General features: G+C 28.5%; 3 protein-coding genes across 6 annotated transcripts; 1 reads left to right on the top strand and 2 right to left on the bottom strand.

Annotated features, from left to right (window-relative positions):
- The first annotated feature begins 9,236 nt into the window (after nucleotides 1–9,236).
- LOC112734257 (3-ketoacyl-CoA synthase 1) lies at nucleotides 9,237–13,332 on the top strand. The gene is made up of 3 exons (XM_025783509.3): nucleotides 9,237–10,265; nucleotides 10,948–11,188; nucleotides 12,438–13,332. Exons 1-3 carry the CDS (start codon nucleotides 9,596–9,598, stop codon nucleotides 13,150–13,152), a joined length of 1,626 nt encoding a protein of 541 aa, XP_025639294.1. The 5' UTR covers nucleotides 9,237–9,595; the 3' UTR covers nucleotides 13,153–13,332.
- A 1,706-nt stretch (nucleotides 13,333–15,038) lies between these two features.
- On the bottom strand, nucleotides 15,039–19,536 carry LOC112734264 (heterogeneous nuclear ribonucleoprotein Q). 4 transcript variants are annotated; one of them, XM_025783517.3, is made up of 9 exons: nucleotides 19,350–19,536; nucleotides 18,061–18,582; nucleotides 17,829–17,945; nucleotides 17,619–17,759; nucleotides 17,356–17,532; nucleotides 16,706–16,910; nucleotides 16,436–16,614; nucleotides 16,232–16,326; nucleotides 15,039–15,590 (listed from the first exon to the last, which is right to left on the bottom strand). In XM_025783517.3, exons 2-9 carry the CDS (start codon nucleotides 18,544–18,546, stop codon nucleotides 15,449–15,451), a joined length of 1,542 nt encoding a protein of 513 aa, XP_025639302.1. In that variant the 5' UTR covers nucleotides 18,547–18,582; nucleotides 19,350–19,536; the 3' UTR covers nucleotides 15,039–15,448. The 4 variants fall into 4 exon arrangements, with proteins under 4 accessions (XP_025639302.1, XP_029146952.1, XP_025639318.1 ...); XM_029291119.2 differs by having other exon boundaries at nucleotides 19,123–19,536; XM_025783533.3 differs by having other exon boundaries at nucleotides 18,061–18,665; nucleotides 19,350–19,488.
- A 982-nt stretch (nucleotides 19,537–20,518) lies between these two features.
- Nucleotides 20,519–27,319, bottom strand: LOC112734285 (probable L-gulonolactone oxidase 6). The gene is made up of 4 exons (XM_025783541.3): nucleotides 26,498–27,319; nucleotides 22,429–22,684; nucleotides 22,080–22,181; nucleotides 20,519–21,668 (listed from the first exon to the last, which is right to left on the bottom strand). The coding sequence occupies exons 1-4, from the start codon at nucleotides 27,191–27,193 to the stop codon at nucleotides 20,953–20,955; spliced, it is 1,770 nt and encodes a 589-aa protein (XP_025639326.1). The 5' UTR covers nucleotides 27,194–27,319; the 3' UTR covers nucleotides 20,519–20,952.
- Between the last annotated feature and the right edge of the window lie 622 nt (nucleotides 27,320–27,941).

Below are 27,941 nucleotides of genomic sequence, written 5' to 3' on the forward strand. Positions count from 1 at the left end.
TACCGTCTTCTAAGATATTATTAACTCTCGTGAGATTAAAGTAACTCAGGTTAAAATAAAAACTCAATTAAAATATAATATATCAAAGAGGGTAATTTACATATTACTTTAGAGAGGGTAGGGTAGCATTTACCATCTAAAAATTATGTTACAGGTTAATTCTAAAATATTAATCGATATATATGTATACACAAGTGTATTGTTACTCTTATAAATTAATTAGCATTAGCAGTATGGTAAGAATTTTTTTTTCCTTTTAACATAATGTCAGCTTTCCTGCAATTTATTTTTTTTAATATTCTGTTTTATTTTTCCAATACTTTGTGATTTTCTTTTTCAAGCTTGCAAAAATCTGACATTAATTTCGTATGGCTGGAAAACATTAATTCAAGTAGTAATTAAGAAAAAAAAATACTTTATCTATAACAGTTAAATAAGGTTTTAGTCCAAGTAAAACTTATTATTTCTTCTAATTAAAAAGAATCACTATTTTTTAGTTTTTGTAGATTTTTTACTTTTATTTGGATTCGTACAAATTTTAAAATATTTAGTTTACTTTTAATTTCCGTCATTAATTTATTTATTATTAATTAGATTAGCTAATTGTTAAACAATTATCTGCTTTATAATATTTAAATTATTATACAAAAAACACGTAAATAATTTCATGTTTAAAATATTCACACAAAAGAAGAATGTCAAAAATTTAAAGAGTAACTAAATATGTGGTATGCAACCATATACTATTATTAATAACTATTTTATTGTTATTAACTAATTAACTATGGCGTGTATGTGATTGATTGGAACTTATGATTCGTCCGCATCATGAAGTTGATGGGGTTGAAGCTAGTAACTAGTAACTATCAACCACAGTCCACGCATAGATACATCTGAAAATATATTTAGTTGTATTTATAATGATATTGATATTTATTAATTAGATCAGTTTGTAGTTGTAGCATATAGCATTTATATATTGCAAGCGTGTGTACAATACACCACATCCAGTAACCTCTAGAATTAAAGGAATAGAAATAAAGGGAGTTGAATTAAAGGAATAAAAGAAATTGTGATTTTAAAAACTGTAAGGGTGCGTTTGTTTTTGAAAAAAAGAATAAGATAAGATATTAAAAATAAAATATAAAAAATAGAGATATAAAATTTTTTGTTTTTGTATTTTATTTGATAATAAATTAGAATAAATTTTAAAAATATAATTTATTTTTATTTTTTTTTAATTTAAGAAAAAAATATAATAATAAAAAATATAATTATAAAAAATTAACAAGAATAATGAAAGAAAAAATAAAAAATAAGTTATTTTTTTTGTTAGTGTTTCTGTGTTTTTTTGTCAGAATAGACACAAAATATACTAATTCAGTGTCCTTGAATATAATATCTCTATCTATATCTCATCTACCAAACATAATTTTATGTCTCTGTGTACCATCCTTAAAAATAAACGCAGGTCTAAGTGCCCTAGTGACGCTCAACATAAAAATTAGGAGAATTTTTTCTGTTTTTGTTAAAAGAGTCTAGCAGACAAGAACACACCGAGATTTTAATGTGAAAAACTCTCTCAATATGAGAGGTAAAAATTATGGGTCGTTTAGACCAATGAAATAGCTCCACTATAATAAAATGAGAAACAAGAGAGTCTCAAATAAAGCACAAAAACGTGCATATAACCAGTTAAAACATTAAAGCACCAAAGTTCACAAATAAGAAGTAAAAAGATGAATTATACCAAAAAATAGAGTTGCTGTCAAAGCTAATTTCTCCTTCTGCAAACCTCCAATTCAAATCTCCACCGTTCAGAATGAAGAAGAAGATGTGAAAAATCTACAGTCCAAATATCACGTCGATCCAACGGTGAAAAAATGAAAAACTGTCGTTCCAAGATTGCTGCTCTGTGTAAAAACGGAAAACCTAATTTCTCTCTTGCGAAGCCAATTTCTCTCAATGAAAATTTCCAATCAACATATCCACCCACAAGAATGAAGAACAAGATGATAGGAACACAGTTTAAATTTCAAGCCAATCCAACGGTGAACAACTGAAAAATTGCCATTTGAAATTTACTGCTTTAGACAAAAACGAAAATTCTGTTTTTTGCCTTCTCTTTCTCTTTGGTGGCTATACTCTCTCTCTCTCTCAAAAGACTTCTAAAATCTAAATTAGGGTTGTGACACTAGAATGCAAGAATACACCTCTAAAATATTGAGTTTGAATCTCACAAAAAAAAAACCAACATTTGTCTCATTCTAAAAATGTAATAATAATAATAATAAAAAATTTACGATATATTTTAGTTGAATCTCACAGTGTGAGGATCCAACGACTATATTATTCATCCATATATAATTGTCTAAAACCTTTTTGGTTTATTCATTAATTAATTTTAACTAACTAAACTAACCTTTATTCTTTACACCTCTCCTCAAACTCACGATTAGTTCTGAGATTACTCTAAGTTTATAATTTAAACAGTTGAATATGACCGCTAAAAATAATTTTTTGAAAATGTATACAATTTTTAAACCTGAAGTATGTAAATTACATGTAATAGTCTCTTATTTATTTTGTTCCTTACCATTTGAATATCCAATTGAAAGTGTCTTATTTTATCGTATAGAACTGGATTGGTAGTTAACATGATTGTGCTCATATTATCATAGAAGATTGTAAGTGATGCTTGAAGACTAATATGCAACTCTTTTAACAAGTTTTGTATCTAGACCATCTCTACTTTACATGCTACTAATGAAATTTTATTTCTGTAAAGAATCTACTAATTATTGTTTGTTTTCTGGAAGATCATGAAATGAGATTAATTAAAAAAAAAACACAAAAATTTGACATTGATTTTTCATTTTTTTACTGCAGCTCAATCAGAGTCAGAAAAACTATATAATCTATAATTCCTAAATTTATTACACAAAAACCATGATGTTTTATTCTTTGGAATACAAAATTATAATTATCCTTCGTTGTTACTGTTTATACTCAAACCTAAAATATAAAATCAGATCTAATAAAGACTAAGACCCAACTAAAAGAGATAGTCTCTACCGTTTATCTGACCTCTTTAAGAAGTTGGACACAACAAAAGGAGTCCAGTCCTATTTATCCAAATAAGTAACTGCTTTCCTGAATCTCTCCTACTATTTCTACCTTCACTAAAAGATAGATCTTAACAAACTCTTAAAATAAAGGAAACAGATATCCTCCAACAAAAATAAAACTAATACAAAAAGTGGTTATTAATTCTATAAATACACTGATATCGCTCAAGTATATTCACGTTCTAATCTACTAAAAAATCTGTCTAAAATCCTTGCTAACTTAAGCATCGGAGACTCTTATAGGTACCACCCCACCTCCTCACAAAAAACTCGGACGACAGAACCTCGGCGCAAGAACAAATCAAATACTACCTCAGACCTAAATTAACATTTTAGATAATTCTCGAAACAGCTACTATTTACTTCAATTCCAAAAAATAGTTTTTATGCCCAAATCTTTTAAAGTAAAAACACTAATAAGTTGTTGAATTAATCATGTGTTCTATTTTAAAGAAGTCATTTTTTATGATAATTATATCATCAACATAACATAGCATATAAATAATTGACTTAGGATCATATTATTTAATAACACAAGAGAGATATCCGAATTGGCATTGTGAAACTAAAACAATAAAGAGTATTACTTAATTTTATAAACCATTATCCTCTAAGTGCTTGTTTTATATCATATATAAAGGCTCCTATTCAATTTACAAACCAAATTGGGTGGACTTTCTTCAAAACAAAGTGGTTGAGACATATAGATATTTTGATGCAAGTCCCTGTTTAAAAAGGCATATTAAAATTGAATTGGCTAATGGTCCAGTTTTTAGAGAGAACAAGAGTTAATTAGGCCAACTCTTGCTCTGTGGTAAAAATCAACGCTTTCAACATGATGAAACTCTTTAGCTACCAAACGTGTTTTGTACCTTTAAATCTCGCTACATTTATATTTTTCATCATAAATATTATTTTAATATTAGTATTTTTAACAATTAACATGTATTTTTTATTTTATTAGTTAAAAAATAGTTTAATTATATAATTAATTAATAATAGTTATATTTTTTATAGAAATATTAAAAAAGTTTAATATACAAATAGTATTATTGATTTTTTGAATTTTAAATTGGATGCAGTTAATAAAGTCTAATGTATTAGTTATTTTTTTAGAGTAGAATTATCTAATTCTACCTGTGATACTCAATTTAACTAAATTTATTTTGATAGAGTTGGCAATTCGATTTGCAATTGGTCAGATTGATGAGAGTGAAGTAAATTGAACTGCAGGTAGAGTCGGATGTGGATTTAGACCTAATCTTATTCGATTTATTCGCACCCTGATATATTATAATATATAGTTAAAAATTATTAAACATGTATAATAAAGTTGATAGAGATCAAAATTAATCACATCTTCTCCTTTTTGTAATTTGAACATAGATTTCATTATGATTTTATTACCTTTAATTTTAACATGAACTTAATTTTATATTTTTTATTTTATTAGTATTTTATAAAATATGAAATGACTAAATATCATATTTAATTTGATTGAAAAAATTTAATTTGTTGTGGATAAAATTAAATAGGTTAAGTGTAAAACTTTAGGAGGAGAGTAAGATTAGAATAAAAAATTTATTAATCTACAAATAATATAAAATTAAATTAAATTTTAAAGAGAATCTAAAACTACAACTACAATTAGAATAAAATCTAAATCTTACTCTATTTTACTAGTTACTAGCCCTACATTCCTTAGCTTACCTACTTCATTTTTTTGTTACTATTAGGGAATGAAATAAATCCAAGAATACAGAAAAGAAACAAAGTTAGTTTGATCAGTGTAAAAAAAAAAAAAAAGTTGAGTAAAAAATCACAATATATTTCTCATTTGTGTATTAGGACGTCAAGTCATGGAACTCGTGTATAATTGAACTATTGTATTTGGAATTTGAGAAAAGAAAAAATTAGTCTTTGATATTTTATCTTATGAATATTTAAATTTTTTAAAATGAAAAAATGTATTTAATATTTTTATTTTTTCAAAATCTGAACACTTAAATTTTTTTTTTATATATAGAAATGACAATATCACTCAAATTTGTGGATATTTATCCCGTTTTTATCTGCTCGGAGCAGATAATTATTTATCCCGCACTGGGGCGAATTTTTAGCGGGACAAGTTCTTGAGAGAGATGGGGCGGGATCAGGTTTAGGTAATACCCGCCTCTATCCTCTCTTCTATATATATATATAATATATATAATATTAATATATAATATGTATAATATATGTAAAATAATTAGTAAATAATTAATAATATTGTATCATATTTAAATTTTTACTTTAATTTATGGTATGTACGTGATAATAATTATATAAACTTTGAAATTTAATTTTATTTATTGAATTTTAATAATTATAGGGATAGATAAGGGCGGGATGGATACCTGCAAGAGCGGATTAGGGTTCAACGTTTTTTTATTCGCGGGTAGAAGCGGAACAGATTCTATGCGAATTGTTGTATGGCGGTGCAGGGTCGGGTAGAGCAAAAACCCGTCCCTATCTGCCCCGTTGCCACTCCTATTCATATGAGACTGTAAAGAAATATTTGACCTAGTCGTTGTTCTGTAAAAATGATCATTACGACATCCTACTGGATAATATAGAAAAGGTTTAGAGACAAAAAAGTTCTAATATTTTTTTGGGAAAAGACAGATAGGTTCCTGACTTTTTAAATTTTTGATAAATATATCCTTGACAAAATTTAAATACAAAAAGGTTTCTGACTTTAACAAACAGAGAACAATTTAGTCCTTCCGTCTATTTGCCTCTCACATATCAAACGGAACTGGCTAACGTGGCTGGAACGGTGTCCAGGTGTCTGTTACGGTGCCATGCTGGAAGGGAAATAAAGTTCGAAGAACAAATAAGTCTTTGACGTCATTTTGCAAATAAAGTTCGAAGGACAAATAGGTTCTTGAGAATTCAGTTCATTATACTTCTATTATGCTTCTATTATGAGAATTTAGTTTATAAAATTATGTTTGTATTTTGAAATCTAGTTAACTTGTTGTATTCTGTAATTTAAATTATTTGTATTAAAATTGCAGAAATTGGACTTGTTCTGTTTCTACTTTTTTCTTAAATTACATTAGTTCAGTTTTAGTGCATTTGTGTATTATATTAAAATTTGTTAAATTGCATTAGTTTAGTTTTCATCGTACCAGTAGCATTAGTTAGTATCAGTTCATTTATGTATCAAGTTAGCATTAGTTTATTTGTGCATCATTCATGTATTAAGTTAGCATTAGTGCATTTGTGTATTATATTAGAACTAGTATTTTTATCCATAATAACATTACGAGAATAATTTTTTTTTAATTATAGTTCATTTTGTTCTAACAGTATAAATTATGCATGGCACAAAAGATTTATAAAATCAAACTACTTTTACAAAAAAAGTCGTAAGTTGACAAAAGTCTCTGACTAAGAAGACCAAGATATCTACAAATAAAAAATTAAATAATAAGATTTTAAGTTATTATTTTTATATGAAAAAGTTTAATTTTTTATTAATAATTAATTTTAATATTCGTTATCTAAAATTTAAAATAATTTAATGTGTATAATTTTATATTTAAAATATTTTAATTGTAAAAAGATATCGGATGACATATTTTGATTTGTCAAATTACTAATATAAAATATAATTATATATACAGTAAAAATAGTAGAGAGAAATAGAAAAATGGAGCGAGGTAGATGAGAGAATTTAGGAAATGATTTTATTAATTTAAAAAAAATATATTCTCTCTCAATTTTAATAAGAGTATCATGTGACACATTTGATTATTAAATTAGATAGTAATATATGATACATAATATAGGTATATTTCAATTAGATAGTAATATATGATACATATAGAAGTGTAGTGAACTAAATTCTCAAGGACTTATTTGTCCTTCGAACTTTATTCCCCTTCTAGTGTGGCACCGTAACGGACACCTGAACACCGTTTCAGCCACGTCAGCCAGTTCCGTTTGATGTATGAGAGACAAATAGACGAAAAGACTAAATTATCCTCCGTTTGTCAAAATCAAAAACTTTTTTGAATTTAAATTTTATCAAAAATATATTTATCAAAAATTTAAAAAGTCAATAACTATCTATCTTTTTCTCTATTTTTTTATCAATAAATAGAATCGAATGGACTGATCTGACCCAAAATACAGTTAAAACAAGAATTTGGATTATCTAAAGTTTGAATTTCACTTTAGAGAAAAAGTGTGATCTCTCACCATTGATTTCATACGTGGGACCAAGAATAAATATGAAAGAAAAACTATTTAAAAGTAAAAAATCACACTTTACTCTGTAAAATAAAATTTAGACTTTAGAAGATCCAAATCCTTAAAACAAACACCTCGTTCGAATATTAGTGTGCCTTCTCTCCCTCTCTTTGGAGCAATGTAGAAAGAAAATAAGAAAAATTTGCTAATCTTAAAATAGTGTAATATTAGAGTTTTTTTTTGTCTTTAAAACTTTTTTTACACCGTCTATGTAAGAGGTTGTAACCCTTTTTTTTTAATCCTTTTTTTTTCATTTGGTTCGAGAGTTTATCAATTATCAAAATATATTTATTTGTATAGATATATCGTTGCTCATGAATTTGTTGACCTAATAAACCAATATATATATTTCCCCCAACCTATTAACAATAATATAGTTAGATATTTAGATCAGCTACTGTATAATTTCAATATTTAATAGATGCCAAAAATTCAGTTTCTAACAATGAAATCTTGTGATCAGATTGATTGAATTCACAGCAGATACTACATATAATCAACTTTTAAAAATTTTTTGGTTTTCAAGTTACTAGGAGGAGAGTTGAGCTTTTCCATAAGTTAGCAAATATATATTTAATATGATATTAATTGTTCCTTGATGGCCAGCTCCCAACAACCACCGTCCATGTACCATTAAATTTTCCAAAACTACCTTTCTCTTTCACCCCTTACTTGCATTAGGCACACATGCCCATAAAATTAAATAGTATTGAGGTGTTACTTTACTAGGACCCTACAAACAGATATATTTTCTGTCAAAATTAAGCTATATATACAACATATGCCAAAAAAATATAGCACAAAAAGACGCCAAGGACCTCTAACTACAATCTATAATCTATAATAATATTAAATTAAATAAGTATATTGTTTATTTAGGATAAATTTAGACACAAATAATAATAATAATAATAATAATAATAATAATAATAATAATAATAATAATAATAATAATAACCGGTTAACATGGATTTTAAATATATAATTTTCAAAATTTTAAATGTGTAGTACACCAAAAAAATTTTAAATGTGTAATTTTTTAATTATATAACGTATACACAAAAAAATTAATTATAAATCAATCACCTTATATAAAAATACATATTTAGTAGTTGATTATTTAATTAAAAAAATATAAATTAATATATATAAATATCCATAAATATATATTGCCTAATTTGATGGTGACTTATTTTTAAATTATGTGGAGTGTTTTTTATTCAAAAATATTATATGTACACACAGAAAATTAATTATTATATATTATTTAACTCATTTTTAATATGTAATTTATATTTTAATATGAGAATATATATAAAAAATAATTTTTAGTTAGTTAATATTAATTAATTTTAGTATTTAAATTTATTATTTAAAATTAAAAGTTTATAGTTTAAAATTTAAAATTTAAAAAAATAAAATAATTTTTAAAAAATTAATTAATATTAACTGAAAAAATTAGTTATTTAATATTATTTTTTTAACAATATTTTATATAAATAACTAATTTACTATAGCTAATTTTCTGAGTACATTTTATTTGTTTTGCTGACTCTTGCTCCCAACAAGACCCATCGGTCAAATATTGCATCTTACCGATAGCAAGCAAAATCCAAAACCATATCAAGTTTCCTTAGCTTCTGGATCATTAGTTATGTATTTATATCATTTGAGTTTTTCACGTTTTGAATTATTATTTTAATTTGATTCCGTAAAGCTCTTTTTTTTGCCTATTCCAAAAGTGGTTGAGCTATATATCCACCACTTGAACCTACTATCATACCCTCAAATTTAATTCATGAACAATAATAGCTTTCTTGCGGTTAATAACCTAAGCCCATGTGTTCTTGGAGCGTGTAGGCCAACCTTTGCTTCCATGCCATCAACTATAACAATAATAAATAATAATCATTATTATTATTATTTATTATTATTATTTCATGATAATAATAACTCCAATAATCATGTGCTTCAACTTCCTCCAAACTCCACCCTGCTTTATAAACCAACGCAAACCAACCTCTTTCACATTCTATACACACACATAGAGAAGTAGCAAATACACTTAGCAAAAATAGATAGAAAGAAAGGACACAATACATAAAAAAAAAGATTTATTTTCTTCACAAGGTTGAAAAAAAAAACACAGAAGAAAAAAAGGAACAAAAATGAGACGCAATAGCATAGACATGGAAAAGGAAAGAATAACGGCCGAGATGGACTTCAAGGATTCGTCCTCGGCCGTCATCAAAATCCGGCGAAAGCTGCCGGATTTTCTCCAATCCGTGAAGCTCAAGTATGTCAAATTAGGGTTATTAGGTTATGGCTATTCGTTGAATATCACCACCATTTTCATCATCATCTTTGTCATGGTTCCACTCTTCATCTCATTCTCATCATCACCATTTCTTCAACTCAAGGATCTCAATTTGGACAAGCTCTTAGAATTTTGGTCAAACCTAATTGCTCAACCGCCGGTTTTGGCTTTGGATAAGCTTATTCAGCTTGTTGCGCCGCCGTTGTTTTTCTTCCTCCTCGCCTTCTACTTGGCCAAACGCTCCAAGCCGGTGTACCTCGTGGATTTCGCATGCTATAAGCCCGAGGAAGAGCGAAAGATATCCGTGGAGTCATTCCTTAACATGTCTGAAGAGAGCGGCGAATTTCAACATGAGACTCTTCAATTTCAAAGAAGAATTTCATCACGTGCTGGTCTTGGAGACGAGACATATCTTCCTAGAGGAGTTATGTCTCGTCCACCAAGACTATGCATGGAAGAGGCACGTGCCGAAGCAGAAGCTGTGATGTTTGGTGCTTTAGATGCTCTGTTTGCTAAAACAGGTATAAAAAAATTCTAAATTATTTAATAGAAATATGAATTTGATCTTTTTTTTGTGATAGTTGCATTTTTCTAACTAAGTTTTAGTTGCTATATATTAATAGATATCATTAGATTTTCTCATCTATTATATGTTTATGTTATGAAACTTTTCAGTTAATAGATAATTAAATAATCAAACTTTTTTGCTGATTTAATAGTGTCACATTGCATAAAAATTAAATTATTTGAATAATAATAATAAAATAATAATAATGTCAATGCATATTAAACATAACAATATTTATACATAAATATTTAATTGGAAAAGTCTAAGGAGCCAACAATTTTATTGATTTTTTGCCAGCATGTAACCAGCAGAGAAAAGTGAGCCATTAGATGAAATCTCACACCAATCTCACACCATTAAATTATCATTGATGGCTATTTGATGGCTACCAATCACAAAAGTTGCTGGCCCTAGCATTGCTCTATTTAATTATATATTATTATACTAACCACAAAAGCTAATTATTTTTCACATAAGTAAAAGCAATGTAAAATTTGGTACCAAAACTAAACTACAAAATAATGTGTGTTCTGTATCTCTCTATATATGTATGTTTAGTATAACATGAAATAACAATAATTTGTATGACTTTGTTATTAAAAAAATACCTAACTGATAACTACCTTGACATACAGGGGTTAATCCAAGAGATATAGATATTGTGGTTGTGAATTGTAGCTTGTTCAATCCTACTCCATCACTCTCAGCCATGATTGTCAACCACTACAAGCTCCGAACCAACGTGAAGACCTACAACCTTGGTGGCATGGGTTGCAGTGCTGGCCTCATTTCTATTGACATGGCCAAGGACCTTCTCAGAGCTAACCCTAACTCTTATGCCATTGTTGTCAGCACCGAGAATATAACCCTCAATTGGTAATGTTTTATATTTATCATAGAAATTAGGTAGAATTTATTGTGTTGGTTAGATATTAGATAGTGGGTCGTAGTTTTGTTAATTTGTTGTTAGAAATTAGTTTTCTCCTAAAATTATTTATTCTAAAAATTTAAAATGATAAAAAAATAAAAAATAATTATATCTTTAATATTTTTCATCTTATGCCGAATTTATTTTTGAAAATAATAAAGATCAAACTTAAACTCAAGACTTTTTTTTGGTTTTATACTAAATTTCTTTAGTTTTCAAGTGACAAAGATTAAATGTTAAATATTTTGGTCATAAAAATTTTAATATTATGTTACAAAAGTTTAAATTAATAAAAAAAGACAGATAAATAATTTTATTTCGAACACATTCTCTAAAGCAATAGCCTTTAATTTATTGAATTTATATAAATTTTGCATAAATATATATATAATTTTTTTTATTCTTTATTCTATTAGAATTCACAAGAATCAAACTTTAAACTTTTTAATCATAAAAATTTTAATATTATATCATAAAATTATTTATTTTAAAAGTTTAATTGATAAAAACAGACACATAAATTATTATATCTCTTTATCGCTTATTATGTTATTTAGTTTTGTGAATTTAATTTTTCGTGCGTAAAATACTTTACATAATATAACACTACAACAAAAATTATTTTTAGTGACAAATTTTTAATGACAATAATATAATACTTAATAAATATCTTATTTAACTTTTGCAGTCATTATATATTTACTATTATTACGATATGTTATAATCATAGTTATATATTTTTTACAGTCATTAAAAATATATTCACACTAAAATTTTTTAACGACAAAATATAAGATAATTAATATCTAATTATCAGTAAATATATTAGCAACTATTTTTATTATTATTAAAAATAAAATAAATAGCCACTAAATAATTTTTTTAGAAGCGTAATATATGTTGTCCCATTAATAAAATAGATAAATTTTGTCCCATTAATATATGTGGTCGTAATATATATATTCAAAATAATTTCTAAAAAATCACGTCATGAGTCAATTTGATGCATGCTTTAAAGATTTATTGTCACATTTTAGTTTTAAAAAGATACAAATAAGAGCCAAGCTAATCTTTCTCTTAGTTTGATGTTGATTTGGCGCCATTAGTTATATGCTCATCGTCACAAAAAAAAAATCATATCATTATTTCCTTTAAAATTATCTCAATTTCTTCACTAGGGCATTCTTTCTAAAATAGGTATTTTGGTAATGACCGTTCCATGCTTCTGTGCAATTGCATTTTCCGGATGGGTGGCGCCGCCGTCCTCTTGTCGAACAAGCCGTCGGATCGAAGTAGATCAAAGTACCAATTAGTCCACACAGTTAGAACACACAAGGGAGCCGATGACAAGAACTACAATTGTGTCTATCAAAAAGAAGATCAAAATGGAAAGGTCGGTGTCTGCCTGGCGAAGGAGCTGATGGCCGTCGCCGGCGATGCCCTAAAGACAAACATAACAACATTAGGGCCTATGGTGCTACCCTTCTCGGAACAATTCATGTTCTTAGTTTCATTGATTAGAAAGAAAATGGGGGCCAAGGTGAAACCCTACATACCTAATTTCAAGTATGCTTTTGAGCATTTTTGCATCCATGCAGGTGGTAGGGCTGTGCTTGATGAATTACAAAAGAATCTTAGTCTTGAAGAATGGCATATGGAACCTTCTAGAATGACACTTCATAGATTTGGAAACACATCAAGTAGTTCATTGTGGTATGAATTAGCTTATACTGAAGCCAAGGGAAGAGTTCAAAAAGGAGATAGGGTTTGGCAAATTGCATTTGGATCAGGTTTTAAATGCAATAGTGCTGTTTGGAAGGCCTTAAGAGTTATCAACCTTGAACAAGATTGGAGGGGAAACCCTTGGGATGATTCCATTGATAAGTACCCTGTTCAACTTCCTAAAGCTTAATTAATATATATTGATTAATCTAAGTGTGAATAGTGTATTAATATTAATATATACGTTTAAGTTTGGAAAAGTTATTTGGATGTGTTCTTAATTAATTAGAACAAAGAAGAAAGTTGTGCTATGTAAACACCATATTTTGTCAAAGATTAAGCAAATAATAAAAGTTTTGCATTTAAGTTATATTACATTATTAATATATAAATTTAATTTTGATGCCCTATAGATGTAAAGTTGTTTTATAAGGACGTATATCCAATATTGTAACCACATGCTAGATAAAATAATAGCAACTTCAATGTTAGCTTTCATTTCAATTTTATTTTGAGTCCTAGAAAATGTTAAATCGCGCTTGTTGAACCATATGGCTTAAACAGTTATTTGAAATAAAATTTAAAATTTGTGACTTCAATGTTTGGTTTCAATTTAATTTAAATTTTATATTATTTTTAATTATTCTATGAAAATAGATTATACAATTGACAAAATTTTATTGATTTTCTATTTAGATGATACCGTCTCTCTAAAATAAGTATCATTTCATTTTATCTATTATTTCTGATGCAAATTTTAATTTTAAATTAATTTATTCCTTGTAAATATTAAAAATAATATTCTAAAAATATTTCATTAGAATTGTTCCAAAAAATGTGTTAAAAATACAATGAGATTAAATTTTCACAAATTTCTATATATGCATAATTATTAAACTCCTGAATCCAAACTCAAAAAGTTATTTTCATGAATTTGAAGGTTTTTCTAATTTTTGCCCATAATAAAAATTAGTGGCTAACTCCCAATGTTTTTCATCTCGCTTCGCCACATGCTGTATAGTGTATATACTATTTGGAATCAATGAGGATTTTAATCTGCAATTGAAAAAGATTGAAGATCAAATAAAATATAATTAGAAAAGAGGTTTTTCAAACGATCCAAAGACCTAAAAGGCAAAAATCTTAAACATTTATAGAAGTTGACCATATTGGTACACAAGAATACAATTGAAATTAAAATATAGGATCAATATAATATATGGTGTGAGCATATATTGATCAACTAGGTAAGAAAGGCTTGGATATGTCATGGTGACTAGCAATAAGATAACAAATAAAATATCTATTTATTAAGACAAAATTCATTTAATTTTTTATCCTTAAAAAAAACTCGAGACCTGTGTCAAAATTGAACCTAAACCTACCTAGAAAATTGGATGTTAGTCACATTTAGTTTGTTTTTTGTTCCGTTTGGAAAAATGGCGAGACAAGGAAATTGGGTGTTAGGAAATTAGTTAAACCTGAAAGGAGTAAAACAAGGAAGACAAGTGGAAAAGTAATCTTATTAGTCATCTTTTGCAGTTGCAAATAGTATATGAGTATAGACCTATTTTTTTTTTTAACATTAGATCGTAAAAAAATAACAAAAGTACACATGAAAGATTTTGAAATAGACAAAAACACATACAAAAAATTTATAAATATTAAAATAAAATACACCAAGAAATTATTTTTGATAAACCAAAATACCATATTTATAGCAAAGGATTTGATATTTATAAATGTCCGGTATATATTTTTGTCCATCAAAAACAATTTATGAATCAAATATACTTTGATGTTTACAAGTCTTGATGTATATTTTTATTCATTCTAAACTATTTCATGTGTACTTTTGTCTAATTACCATTTGATAATTGGTCACAACAATTATCCAATTAAGAGACTTGTTTCTTAGTCTAAGACATATATGCAAAGAAATATTGGATGATTATGCACCATAAAAAAGAATTACTATTAGAAATTACAGTAAATAAATTTACTCCTATGTTTAAGAAAGTTTAAGAGCTATCTTTAAAAAAGAAAAAAAAAATACATATATGTTAGAGTTTGAGCTTTGAAGAAACGGGCCTAACAAACTCTGATAGCCTTAAATAATTAAAAGGGTCATGAAGTTTCTCAAAAGCAACAAATCCATGAAGTTTCTCAAAAGTCAAAACTAAATAATCAACATTTTCTACTGCTGCCTATATAAGCAATACACAGTTAAAATCAAAAGCTAATACTCACCTAGCATCAATCAATAGTAAACAGCAGAATCATAGTCCTAATGGTACAACTTTATCTTCAGTATTATATAGACTTTTTCTTTTGTTTTTTTCCCCCTCCTCCCTACTAATGGAATATTTTATGCAGTGGGGGTTTTGGTTTCAAGGTATTTATAGCAAACAAGTTTACATGTTTCTTGCTCTACAAACCCCTCTCACCATAGCTAAGAAAATGGCCATATCACTTGTAACTGCAGCCTAGTACGGTTGATACCTCCGACCGCGTTTACCGCTGCCCTCATTGCCGCTGCCTCCCCCTCTTCCTGCAGGACCCCCTGAACTGTTGCCCCTACCAGGCCCGCGTGGACGAGGTGCTGGCATCTGTACACCAGGCTGTTGACTGCAAACACCGATATGGAAGTTAATTCAGTATATCATACTAAATAAAATGAAGCTTGTTATAGACCTGTTTGAATAACACTCCATGACTTGTTTATTTAAACATTTTGGAAGTCAATAGTCATATTTTAAACTATCCCATTTGACCATATGGCTTTATACTACACAAAAAATCTATGTATAGTAGTGTTTTTAGAGAAGTAAAGATCAGGAGTAAATGTTCAAATTGATCCCGAAAATTTTATGCGAGTCAAATTAGTCCCTCAAATTTCTGTTGAATCAAATTAGTTTGTAACCCATTTTCCGTCCTCGTGTAATTTGACCCAGGCAGAATTGAACTATGAAGTACCACATAGGATGCAACAAAATGATGTTATTGTGGTGGAAATCAATATAGGCAATACGGCACAGAGCATCGGCTAGGGACTAACGTGATGCACATTAGATAATTTAGGGGGACCAATTTGACTCGTGTGCAAAATTTAAGAGACTATTTGAGCATTTACTCTTAAAAATAAGCATTTTCACAAGATTATTAAAAAATTAAAAAATGAGAATTTTTGTTACTACATATCAGAATACAAGGACTTCAATAAGCTATTAATTCAAACACGCCTGAGTCCAAGAGTAGTAATAACTTACAAGACATAGCCGATTCTACCATCTGGCAATACCATCGGAACCATCTGCATTCCAGCCGGCATTGGACCCCTACCATATATCACTGGTTGCTGCGGCTGCTCATACATAGATGACGATCCATAAGATGAGATGCAACAACATGAGGACATACTGGAGATATAATAGATCAAGAAGCAAAAGAGTTGATTGTGGATCGGTAATTACCTGTTGAAAGCTAGGAGCAACACCATATCCAGCTCCTGCAGCACCTATTGCCGAGCCATACGGATTTCCAGCAAAGGCACCACCAAACCCAGGATGTGCAAGTCCAGGATTATAGCCGTAACCCATATCGGGTTTTTTCTCAGCTTGAGGTTTGGCAAGAACAACCTCGAGCAATTGGCCTGAAGTTCCAATCCATCACAAAGAGGTGTATGCTTTAACATATGAGTCAGACAGAAACCCAGTATATAACTTTGAATCATAAAGAAGTACCATCAACTTCGTATTTCTCTGAGTCTTTTACGGCCTTTAATGCACTTGACCTCTCTGCATAATGGATGAAACCAAAATCACGCTTCCCTCCGGCCTTGCTAGGTGGCATGACCACTTTTGTTACTTCTCCATGACGAGAAAACAGTTCCTTGAGTTGTTCGGTAGTAGTATTTTCAGGTATGTTCTTCACATAAAGAGCTTTAACCTGAGAATTCCCAAAAAACAGTTTTCTAGGTGTAAATATGATTTTATTTTGCCGACTACAGTTTTCTGCATTTGTTTTGGTCCGTCTTCTCTTTATTAGATTTTTGGCTCCTACCACTTAGATCTAATAATAAGTGAAAAATAAAACTAAAAAAATATTTGTAAGGACCAAAAGTGAAATTGGCAATATTTTAGAAACTAAATTGTATATTCTGAAGTACTTATAAGGAACAAGGGCAAAAATGTGTCCATGTGTGTGTGTCTAATATTAAAAACTGTCCTATATTTTATTTTATAGGGACTTAAAACATATTTAAACCAACAAAACAAATAAGTAAATTTATGGTCTGTTGATTAGTTCATTATTCATTATTACGGGTGACACAGGATTCCCTTTTATATAAAACCACTTTATATTACTGTTCAACCTTCATCAAGGAATTTACCTGGGAAGCAGCTGAATGATCAGTTGAATTCTTTGGATCCGCCCATGTGACAGTTGGGGTATTACCTTCCAGCTTAAAACCTGCAGTTGACATTTTCTGCCTTGAATAATCTGCGCATGCATTATTGTAATACGACACGAACGCAAACCCACGGTTCCTGCTAGGATTTTGAACGTCCTGCAATAAACACAACCGAATAGCACTAAAGGACTTGCAACATATGTAAGTTTATATTATCAGCATAGATTAGTTGAAGACTGCACCTTAAAGAGCTCAATGACTTCAACTCCAGGACCAACACCCTCGACTACTCTCCTAAACTCCTCCTCAGTCCAAGTTTTCGGAACATTACCAATGAACAATCTTTGTTTTGTCTCAGATAGTGAACACCTCAAAGTTTTACCCTGTCACAGGAAAATCTCGATTAAAACTAATCACCATATAAGATCGATTGCAGAAAGCACCATGAATACCTTATATTTCTTATTGTGTATCTCTTCTATGGCATTTTGTGCAACCTCTTTTGTTTTGAAAGCCACAAAAGCATACCCCTTACCTTCTCCACTGTCCCTGTCTTTCATCAATCGCACCTGAAAAAGTAACAACAAAAATAAACTTCTAACTAGATATTTCAGCTTTTCTCTCTCACTTGCCAAAAAACCTAGAGTCTTCCATAACACAATGCATTACATAAGCAGTTCTGACCTCAAAAATTTCACCCAACGATTCGCACAATTCCCTCAAATCATCCTCGCAAACATCCCGAGGAAGTCCACCAATAAAAACTTCAGAACCATGAGGAGGCATTGCAAGAAGTTCATCATGCTTCTGTTTCTCTTCTTCGTCGATGAAGGGTGGTTTCAGCCCATCTCCTTCGGACCCAGTGGTAATGCCAGTTCTATCCCCTTTGGCCATTTGGTCTTTCCCACCAGCCTCCTCCCCCGAGTCTTCATATTCCTGTTCTTCAGCATTTTCCTCACCTTGTCCATCCACTCCATCATCGTCATCATCGTCGTCATCGTCATCATTATCGTTCGCATTATCGTTATTATTATCATCGCCATCCCCATCATCATCATCATCCTCATCATCGCCATCTGATTGTTCCTCGACATCATCATCATCCATCTCTTCCATGTAATTCTCATCATCAAAGTCCACACGCTCATCGATTTCAGCACCTTCCGACATGATTGATTCAAATCCTTGTCACTAATACCTGAAGGTCTACACAATAATCACAAGAACTGAATGAAGCTAGGTTGCCGCATGGTTAACTCACAGACACACAAGGCCAGCTGAAGCATTTACTGTTTTCACAAAAATGCTAAATGAATGAACCTAATTGCAACGCAATTTCCTTTATTTACTAAATAACTTCATAGGGTTTATAGTTAGATGCATACAAAATGTATATTACCATTAAAATGTTCAAGCTAAAACCACAAAATATATTGCTAATCTCAAGCTCAAAAGAGGGATGTCAGCTAATTTAATGGAACATTCTAACAAACACCTAAAATACATGAAAAAGGGAGTCTCGATCTGTGTTTCTTAATCAAATTCCACTGTTAAATTCTTGGATCCAAACATGAAAGATTCAAATTTCTAAATTTCAAAAGCTTCAAAATCCAAACACAAGCTAAATTGAAAATAAATATCCTTTTTTGTAAAAATCTAAAAAGGGGCGAAAACATATATACTCAAAATTCAAAGAGGAATAAGCGAATAACAGATGGGTATAAAAAAGGGGGGAAGTAAACATACCAAAAAACAGAAAAGATTGATCCTTTAATGGTAAATTGAGGGTTTGAATTATGAGATATATGAGAATGGTGAGAAGAGAAGGGTATGTGAAGTGGGGCATTAATTTTTGAGAGCTCCACAACCCAGAACCCAGAAGAAGAAGAAGATGAAGAAGAAGAAGAAGAAAAGGTGGCATATTTTATTGGAGAGAATATTACTAGAGAGAAAAAGGAAGTGACTTTGCATACCATGTATGTGATTTGTATGTGAGATTTTTGTGTGAAGAGGGAGAGAGGGAAGAGGGTTCTGTGTTTCTGTGTTGTAGTTGTTGATGCCCTTCAAGATAGAGAGAGTGTTGTCCGAGAGAGAGAGAGAAAGAACACGATGGTGAGAGAAAGTGTGGTGTTTGCGTTTTTATGTGAAAGTGGTGCCTTCAATTTCGGGTTGGGTTTTGCGGCGTTTTTCAAACCTAATTCTCCAAACTAAGCCCATAGATTCTGCCTCTGCCTCAGCCTCAGCCCATAAGAATGTGTAGAGTTGATACTTTACTTTCTATGATAAGTTGATAACCCAAAATATTGAAAAGGCCACCAAAAATTCTTACATTTAACCCAATTAGCATTTCGATATAAGAGATAATAGAGTCTGACCAAAAAACCAAAGAACAAAAATTTATATAAAATAGTTTTGTAATAAACTAATTTGTAATTACTATTATATAAAATAATATTATACTTTTTTTTATACAACTTACATGTCTCATGAACTTTATTTTAGAGTTATATATAAGCCTACATGGCTACATATATGGTATTTCAGTCAATTCGTTATATTATTCTACCACAAATTACATTATGGCGTCAAACATACTAACATAGTATATTCTAGTGGTAATTTATATATATTTTTCTTCTTAACTATTTTTTTTTAAATATTATGCAATCAATCATACACAATATTATTATTATTATTATTATTATTATTATTATTATTATTATTATTAATTTGACAATATTTTAAAATTCTTATAAGTACCTTGTGAATTGTTTTATTTTATAGATTGTTTGGTATATTAGTATAATTAACAAAAAATATCTAAAGTTATTTTATACAAGATAAATATATTTATGAATAATTTATTTTAGAAGTATATTTTAGACATAAATATAAGAGAATAGATATTTTTTATCTATCACACGGCTACCTATATTAATTTAGTATTACAATGCATTTAATAGTATAAAAATTAAATATTAACTAAAATGTTAACTAATATAAATAAAATATATTGACTCGTAATAGTTTTTTCAATCAAATAGAGGGTGAATATATGGATATCATTAGATGTTCTAATGTTTGATATTGTTAGTGTTCATATCACCTTGGAAAGAAAAAAAAATAATATATAAGTGAAATATTTCTATCGAATACACCATTATATGTACATAATTAAAATCATAGTTATTAATACATAATTTTCCACACATACATTTTCTAATTAGAAAACTCAAACATTTACATAAATGTAATACTTTCCTTTATTTATACATAATAATTCTACCTAGGTGAAGAAGAGAACCCATTATCCTCACTATATGCACAAACAATAGTCTTACATATATAAATGTCATCAACGAGTGATATTTTTTTCAACATAATGTTGTCAATTAAGCTTGATTAGCCTTAATTAATTGACAATATATGAGTTGTTGAGTCATTAATTTTAGTATACCAATTTAATCTATTTTTGTTACTATTAAGTAATAACAGAACGGAATAATTTAGTATACTAAAATTAACAAATAAAATCTGTCGCTAATACTCATCTGTAATATGTAATTTTCTAGTTGTTCATGGTGATTTCAAGCGAGTGCAAACCCTAGCTTCCTTGTAAACTTTGCCTGGCCTACAAAAGTACCCTTTGCTTGGATTGCAATGGCTATCTTGTGAACAAATGCATAAACCTTCCAAAGCACAACCATCCTTCAATATTGTGACACTCCCTTTAATCCCAAGAACTTGATCACTCCACTCACTAGAGAATAGCCCTTGTGGATCATACCTCTCTTTTACTTTCAAGAATTTTTGGAAATTCTTGTACCTCTTAATCACCCCTTCAAATGCCGAGTTCCTATTCTTACCCCAATGTGGTAACCCTCCGTATTTGAATATCCCAAGTTGTTCAATCTCTTCAAGAATGTCTTCATAGAGCCTAGGGGCAAAAGGGTCTTTGCTCCTATAATAAGTGATGTCAAAGTCAATAGCATCCTCTTGTTTTCCCAAATAGGCACCTGAAGCCGTGACATAACGCATAAGGATACCGTTGTAAATTTCCATGCCACATAAGCCCTTGGGTTCTAATTGAACTAACTTTTGAACATCTTGAATGAAATTCTTTGCTTGTGATAATCCAATGCTGAATGTGGTTTGGTGAAAAAACTCTCCTTTGATTCTTGAATCCCATGCACATGCTGTGATCTTTGCATCTTGAAGACTATCTAAGCATGTTCCAGATGCTTGAAGCCGGTTTTGAAATCCAATTACAGGGTATCCAGTAAAAATTATACCTAAAAATATATAGATTATTTTTTTAATCAATAAAACAAAGAAAATGTATGTTGATTGTTAATGTAATAGGTAAAAACTCAGGTGCAGTCAATTTTACGTAAAGTTAATAGTCGAAAGCCGTTAAATAATTTGACCGATTTGACTAAATCTTTATCTAATGACTTTCGATTATCAACTTCATATGAAATTGACTGCATCTGAGTTTCCACTAATGTAATGTTAGTGTCAAAATAATGTCTATTTTAAAAATTATATTTTGTAACGAAATTGAAAAAATCACAAATAAATTTTAGAATCTAACTAATTTTATCAACTTCAAATGGCTATGAACTTTTTTTTAATATAATAAACTATAAAAGAAAATAGGGGAAAAAAGTATCACATATTTATTTTTATTTTGTTGAAATTACCATTGTTAGTGAGTCCATAAGCTGCATTGATAAGGGTACTAGTTGTTGTCTTTGCAAGCAAACACTTTCCATTGGCATCACTAGTGGATTCTTGAATATCCTCTGTAGCATACAAAAAAAGTTTAGAAATATTTATATAAATATTTAAAAGGTGTATGTAAAAATTTAAAACAAAATTTGATTTATAGATTTTTTTTCATTTTATTTTTTTAAATTTCGGCCATATACAAAAAACTCACAAAAAATTTTATTAGCGTAAAATAATCAAATTTTAAAAACAGAAATATCTTCTTTAAAGTTATATTTATTAAAAACGGTATCAAAATTTAATTTCTAAAATTAAGCAAACCTGTGGTTCTAACGAGCGCGAGTTCGACGGAGGAAGTGGGGCGAAAAGGGATGAAATCATAGAGGCCGTTGCCGGAGGTGGCGAGAGGGGCACGATCATCGACACGATACACAACCTTATGCTGACTTGGGTACCAAATCATGTCTGCGAATTCATGTTCATGTCCAAAAGTTCCTACTTTCTCTCCCAAATCCGAATCATCTTTTGTCAAATAGGTTATTGATCTCTTAAACATTGGTTCTAACTGTAGAGTAATCTGCAAAAAAAAAAAGTAATAATAATCATAATCACATAAGCCTTAAGCTTCTTACATGATACATTCAAAAAATATATATATAGTTATATACATAATATAGTATAATGTTCATGATTGATGAGTCTTATATTATTAATTAAAGGACAAAATTCAGGTAACAATTAATTTTATGTAAAATTTATAATTGAAAGTCATTAAATAAAAATTATTAATTTTATATAAAATTAATTGTACTTAAATTTTCACTTTAATTAAATAAGTAAAAAAGAGTGATTTACAAATTAAAGGATTATTGACAGCGATACATTTAACTTAACCACATTTTCAACTTTTCCCTCCTTGATCAAGTCTTAATTGATAAATGTACGTCCTTGTAGTCAATTTACTCATCAATAATAAAATATGCTTGATTTATATTCTATTTTTTTGGTAACTTTGATTTATATATATATATATTCTATATAGGGATGATAATACTATTCGAATTTGCGACTACTTATTCCATCTCTATTCATTTGGTGTGGGTAGACAGGTAATTATCTGCCACGCACCGAAGCAGGTTCTTGAGCGGGGCGAGATAGAACCGGGTTTAGATATTATTCGTTCCTATCTACTCCGATATATATAAAATATATAATTTTAATATATAATATTTGTAGTATATGTAAAATAATTAATAATATTGTATCATATTTAAAATTTTACTTTAATTTATGTTATGTATGTGATGATTGTTACATAAATTTTGAAATATAATTTTATTTATTAAATTTTAATAATTATAGGGACGGATAGGGACGAAACAAATACCCGCAAAGATGTGATAGTATTTAACTTTTTACTACTTATAGATAAGAATAAGACAAATTTTCATGCAAGTTATTGTAAGGTAGAACCGGATCGAGTATTCGCCCTGTTGCTGCCCTAATTCTATACGCGCGTCTTTCTGCTTTGAATCCCCACACACACACAAACCACTATTTTTTTTTAATTGATTTTCAGGCTTGACCGATGAGTTCGGTTTGATTCTATCAATCACGAAAAAATCTAAATGATGAAGAGAGGTCTTGATTATTTCAATAAAAAAATTAAAACTGATCTAACTTAGCTTGCATTAGAAAAAAAATCATTAATTAAGGTGCAATCTATGACATCGTGTGTGAATGGATATCCCTTATCAAAGAGGCCAATAAGAACGTTTAATTCCTTTGCTGCTAATCTATACTTTTCTTTCTCTTTATTTCAATTATTTTCCTTACCACTGTTGTAGGTTCTTTTTTGTCAGTTAACATATTATATCATATACCTATAAATTTCCAAATATAGTAGCACTCCTCCATATGAATGAAGAAATTTAATAGTGTTGAAAACATATATATGTTTAATTATTAATAATAAGCACAATGCATCACATCAAACAAAAGATAAGGTCACTATCAATAATGAAGAGACATTAATTTTGATGTATAAATAGAAATATCATGTTCAAAATCACCTAAGTGGTCAATGCTTCTTTATTCATCAAAAGAAAGCTATGAGAGCTTGAGGAGGAGTCCTAGGTCTAAATTTATGGTAATGTATTTATTTATTGGGGCAATTCAATTAATTAATTATAGTCTACTTATTAGGTTGTATAATAAGAACAATCATCATATGCTAATTATTATTATATATATTAAGCATTTTTTTAGGATTTTCTTTTTGGGTGTAGCACCATATTCATTTTTAAGTGGATAGATCAATTATATTGCTTGCTTATTTTCAGTTTAATATCAATAAAAAAATGGTGGTCACTATTTTCAATATTTGTTATTTAGGTTGTCAAACAAGTGTATTATTTGATATGACATTTTAGAAATATGTAAATAATAAATTAAAAATGGAGACTATTTTTCCATCCATCTAACAATAATACAGTATCATGATTTGACCTCTCATTTCTCACGTGTGAGATCCAAAATCTCCTACCTATAAAATTTTTTAAATTAATTTTAAAATGGTTATATATGACGAGCGAGGAGCGAGTCAAATTTAATAATTTTTTTATATTCTTTATACATATTTTTTAACCATTAAAATATAATCATGATTAAACAAATTTTACGTATTATATAATTGATAATATTTTTAATATTTTAAATAAATTATAATAATATATAAAAAAAGTTCAATAAATATGTTAGAACCTACTGAAATGTTAATAAAATATACATTTAACTATTTTGTTAATTCTTATAATTTCACTAAATTTCTAATTAGATCTTTACAATTTAAAAATTTGTTATTAAGTCTCTATATTAAATAAAAATTTATAATTAAATTCTTAATTACTTGTTGTCATTTCTCAAAAATAATGCAATAATATTGGAATATTTATTTTTAGAATATTTTACAATTTATTCTGTATCAAATACAAAAATAAATATTCTAAAAAATTTATTTTTTAATAAAAAATTTAATAAAATTATAGTTAGCTCTAAAATAATTAATCATAAGATATAACATTAATTCAAAAGAATTGAGAATTATGGGCATGTCCTCATCAAACTCGTGCCAAAATTTGAATTTAAATTTGAACAAAAGAAAAAACCTATAAACAAAAGTGAAGTACTATTGATCTAGCTAGCTACAATTGAATTGTTTTGTATTTATAATGTGATCATGTAGACATGTACTATTGTATTCTTAAATCTTATTGTTTGTTACCTTTTGGTTATATTCTCGGAATTCGGTGATAGATGACAAGAGGACAAAGAGCGTTATGGGGTGGCCAATAATTTTAAATATGTTTCAAAATTTTATTGTTTTCTACCTAATATAATGGAATAATTGTAATTATATATATAATAATTAAATGGTGATTGAAGAATATTTTAATTAGGAGCATATGTTGTTCACAATCTTGCCAAAATAGATGTTCAATTTATTTGTTTATTCATTCATTTATTTGGAGTTGATATATAATACATTAATACTCCTCATTGGTCCATTTCAATGATGTTTCATCATTAACATAAGGAAAATAATGTTCTGAGCATATCTTTTCATGCATTAAAATAACTCAAGTTTTATTGTGGGAAATGTGTGCAAAACAAGAAGTCATAATTCAACCTTGTCTATGAATTATTATACAACCTTTTTGAAGCATGCTCAAATATATCTTTATTGAAAAAAAGTTGGTTGGAGTAAAAGTTTGAATCTACCACATTCATGCTTGAAACTAACTACACTTTAACAAGCTAAGATTCTATATTGAGGATTTAAGGATACTTTTGGAGAGTCTTTGAGTATTAAAATATAGGATATTTTTGCATTCAACAATATAATTTAAAAAATGAAACAGATAAAATATTTTTATTTTGAGATAAATTATCCCCAGCTTATTATCTAAGAAAACTTAAATAGTTTAATTTTATCTTTTAGTTAATTTGAATAAATAAGTAAATATCTCTATATTTTTTGTTCATTTAAAATGTGAAGACATTGAAGACAAATTTTTTTTATTTTTTGTTTTTCACATTATCTCCCGATCCGGTAGGTTAAGAATTAATCTATTATAAATCAGAGCTCAATTTAAGAGTTTGAATAAATTGCTGTATGCATAAAATTGGATTCAAACTCCCAATACTTATTTAGGCGGACTAGTGAACTAATGACTAAATAAATTTTTTCTATATTTGTTGGTTTAATGTCTCTATATTTTATTTATTTTCTCACAATATTAAAAAAAACAACACATAGGTAATAATAATAATAATATAATAACAATAACAATAATAATAATAAAAGATCAAAGTATGTAAATGATGATACCTGTGAAATAACACCAAGAACTCCAAGGGAAACTTTTGCAGCATTGAGATCTTCATTTTGTTGATCAAGGCTAAGAACCCTAGCAAAACCATCTTGAGAAGAAGAAGGAACAACAATCCTAAGCTCCAAAACATAATCATGAACTGAACTTCCTTTCCCAAACAATGTGCTTCCATGAGCACCTGTTCCAATGAGTCCACCAATACTCAAACCCCACCAATATGGTGTATATGGCAAAACCAATCCAAATTTAGAAGCTTCATTGATCAATTGCTTCAATGTCACACCACTTTCCATTGTTATAGTCCTTGCATTCACATCAACCTTCAAAATCTTGTTTAGGTACTTTGTGCTTATTAAAATCCCATTTTGCCCCTCAGGACATACCAACTTTGGTATGCTGTGTGAGAATCTTGTTGCTACTTTCATTTTGGTTTTGTTCTTCGTTAACTCGGCTATTGTTGACACGAGCTCTTGCTCTGTTGCTGCATACACAACGTGGGATGCTTTGCACTCGGATCTGTCTGGGAAGATCCCATAAGAGTTTGTGATGGTGCATGTTGTGTTGTTTGGTGAAGAACATTTGATTGGATCCTCAGGAGGAGTAGAAGAAACCAAAGAGACTGAGAGAAATAATAATAGTACAACTATTATTGTTGATCTTGGGAATAACATGAATGATGTAATTTGAGACATGGTTGAATGTTTCTAAACTTAGAAAAATGTTTGTGTTCTATAAATATATGATGTATGTGTCTTGCTTATTAAGGATGAGTGTAGGACAAGGAAACTATAGGACATACCTTTAATTCATCATTTCTTGGTATAAACTCAAGGTCAAGGTTAAATATATAGTAATGCATTTAGTGCGGTATGTTAAAAATAATTTCTTTGATCCACATATAAGCTGAGCTATTTATATATTTTATATATTAAATATTTATTAATTTTTTATGAACCGTATTAAAAGTATAATTATTTATGTATTTTTTTATTTAACTTAAATTTTTAAAAAAATTATTTTATAATATAATATCAAAATTTTTATGACTGAAATCTTGTTATTTACTAAATTAAAAAAATCAGTATAAAACAATAAAAAAATATTTAAGTAAAATTTACGTAAATTCAAAAAATACTCTTATATAAAAAAATATATTAGAGATATAATTATTTACGTGTCTTCTCTCCTCTCGATTCTTTTCATTATTAACTTAAATTTTTGAAATAAATATCCTTTATGACAAATTGAATTAGTTAAAAACATTTGTTAAGAGTATTAATTTTTTTATATATTTAATATATTAAAAATGTATTAGAAACATAATAACGAAAAATTTCTTTTTTTTTTCAATAAGTGCTCTTAATTAAAATACTTGTTAACCTAATTACAGTCTGTGTATCTGATACACGTGACAAGTGGGGTAGGATTGTTATTTTAACT

This window comes from Arachis hypogaea, chromosome 2 (genome assembly GCF_003086295.3).
Source record: "Arachis hypogaea cultivar Tifrunner chromosome 2, arahy.Tifrunner.gnm2.J5K5, whole genome shotgun sequence".
Taxonomy (NCBI): Eukaryota; Viridiplantae; Streptophyta; class Magnoliopsida; order Fabales; family Fabaceae; genus Arachis; species Arachis hypogaea.

Excerpts from the sequence above, each read along its gene's own strand:
- LOC112734264 (XM_025783517.3), bottom strand. The coding sequence starts at position 18,546 with ATGTCGGAAGGTGCTGAAATCGATGAGCGTGTGGACTTTGATGATGAG. Across the intron at positions 17,760-17,828 it reads TACACAATAAGAAATATAAG|GGTAAAACTTTGAGGTGTTC; the intron begins GTATTCATGGTG and ends TTCCTGTGACAG. Across the intron at positions 16,615-16,705 it reads AGAGAAATACGAAGTTGATG|GCCAATTGCTCGAGGTTGTT; the intron begins GTACTTCTTTAT and ends TTGGAACTTCAG.
- LOC112734285 (XM_025783541.3), bottom strand. The coding sequence starts at position 27,193 with ATGTCTCAAATTACATCATTCATGTTATTCCCAAGATCAACAATAATA. Across the intron at positions 22,182-22,428 it reads CGCGCTCGTTAGAACCACAG|AGGATATTCAAGAATCCACT; the intron begins GTTTGCTTAATT and ends TGTATGCTACAG. Across the intron at positions 21,669-22,079 it reads TTATGGACTCACTAACAATG|GTATAATTTTTACTGGATAC; the intron begins GTAATTTCAACA and ends ATATATTTTTAG.
- LOC112734257 (XM_025783509.3), top strand. The coding sequence starts at position 9,596 with ATGAGACGCAATAGCATAGACATGGAAAAGGAAAGAATAACGGCCGAG. Across the intron at positions 10,266-10,947 it reads TGCTCTGTTTGCTAAAACAG|GGGTTAATCCAAGAGATATA; the intron begins GTATAAAAAAAT and ends CTTGACATACAG. Across the intron at positions 11,189-12,437 it reads GAGAATATAACCCTCAATTG|GTATTTTGGTAATGACCGTT; the intron begins GTAATGTTTTAT and ends TTTCTAAAATAG.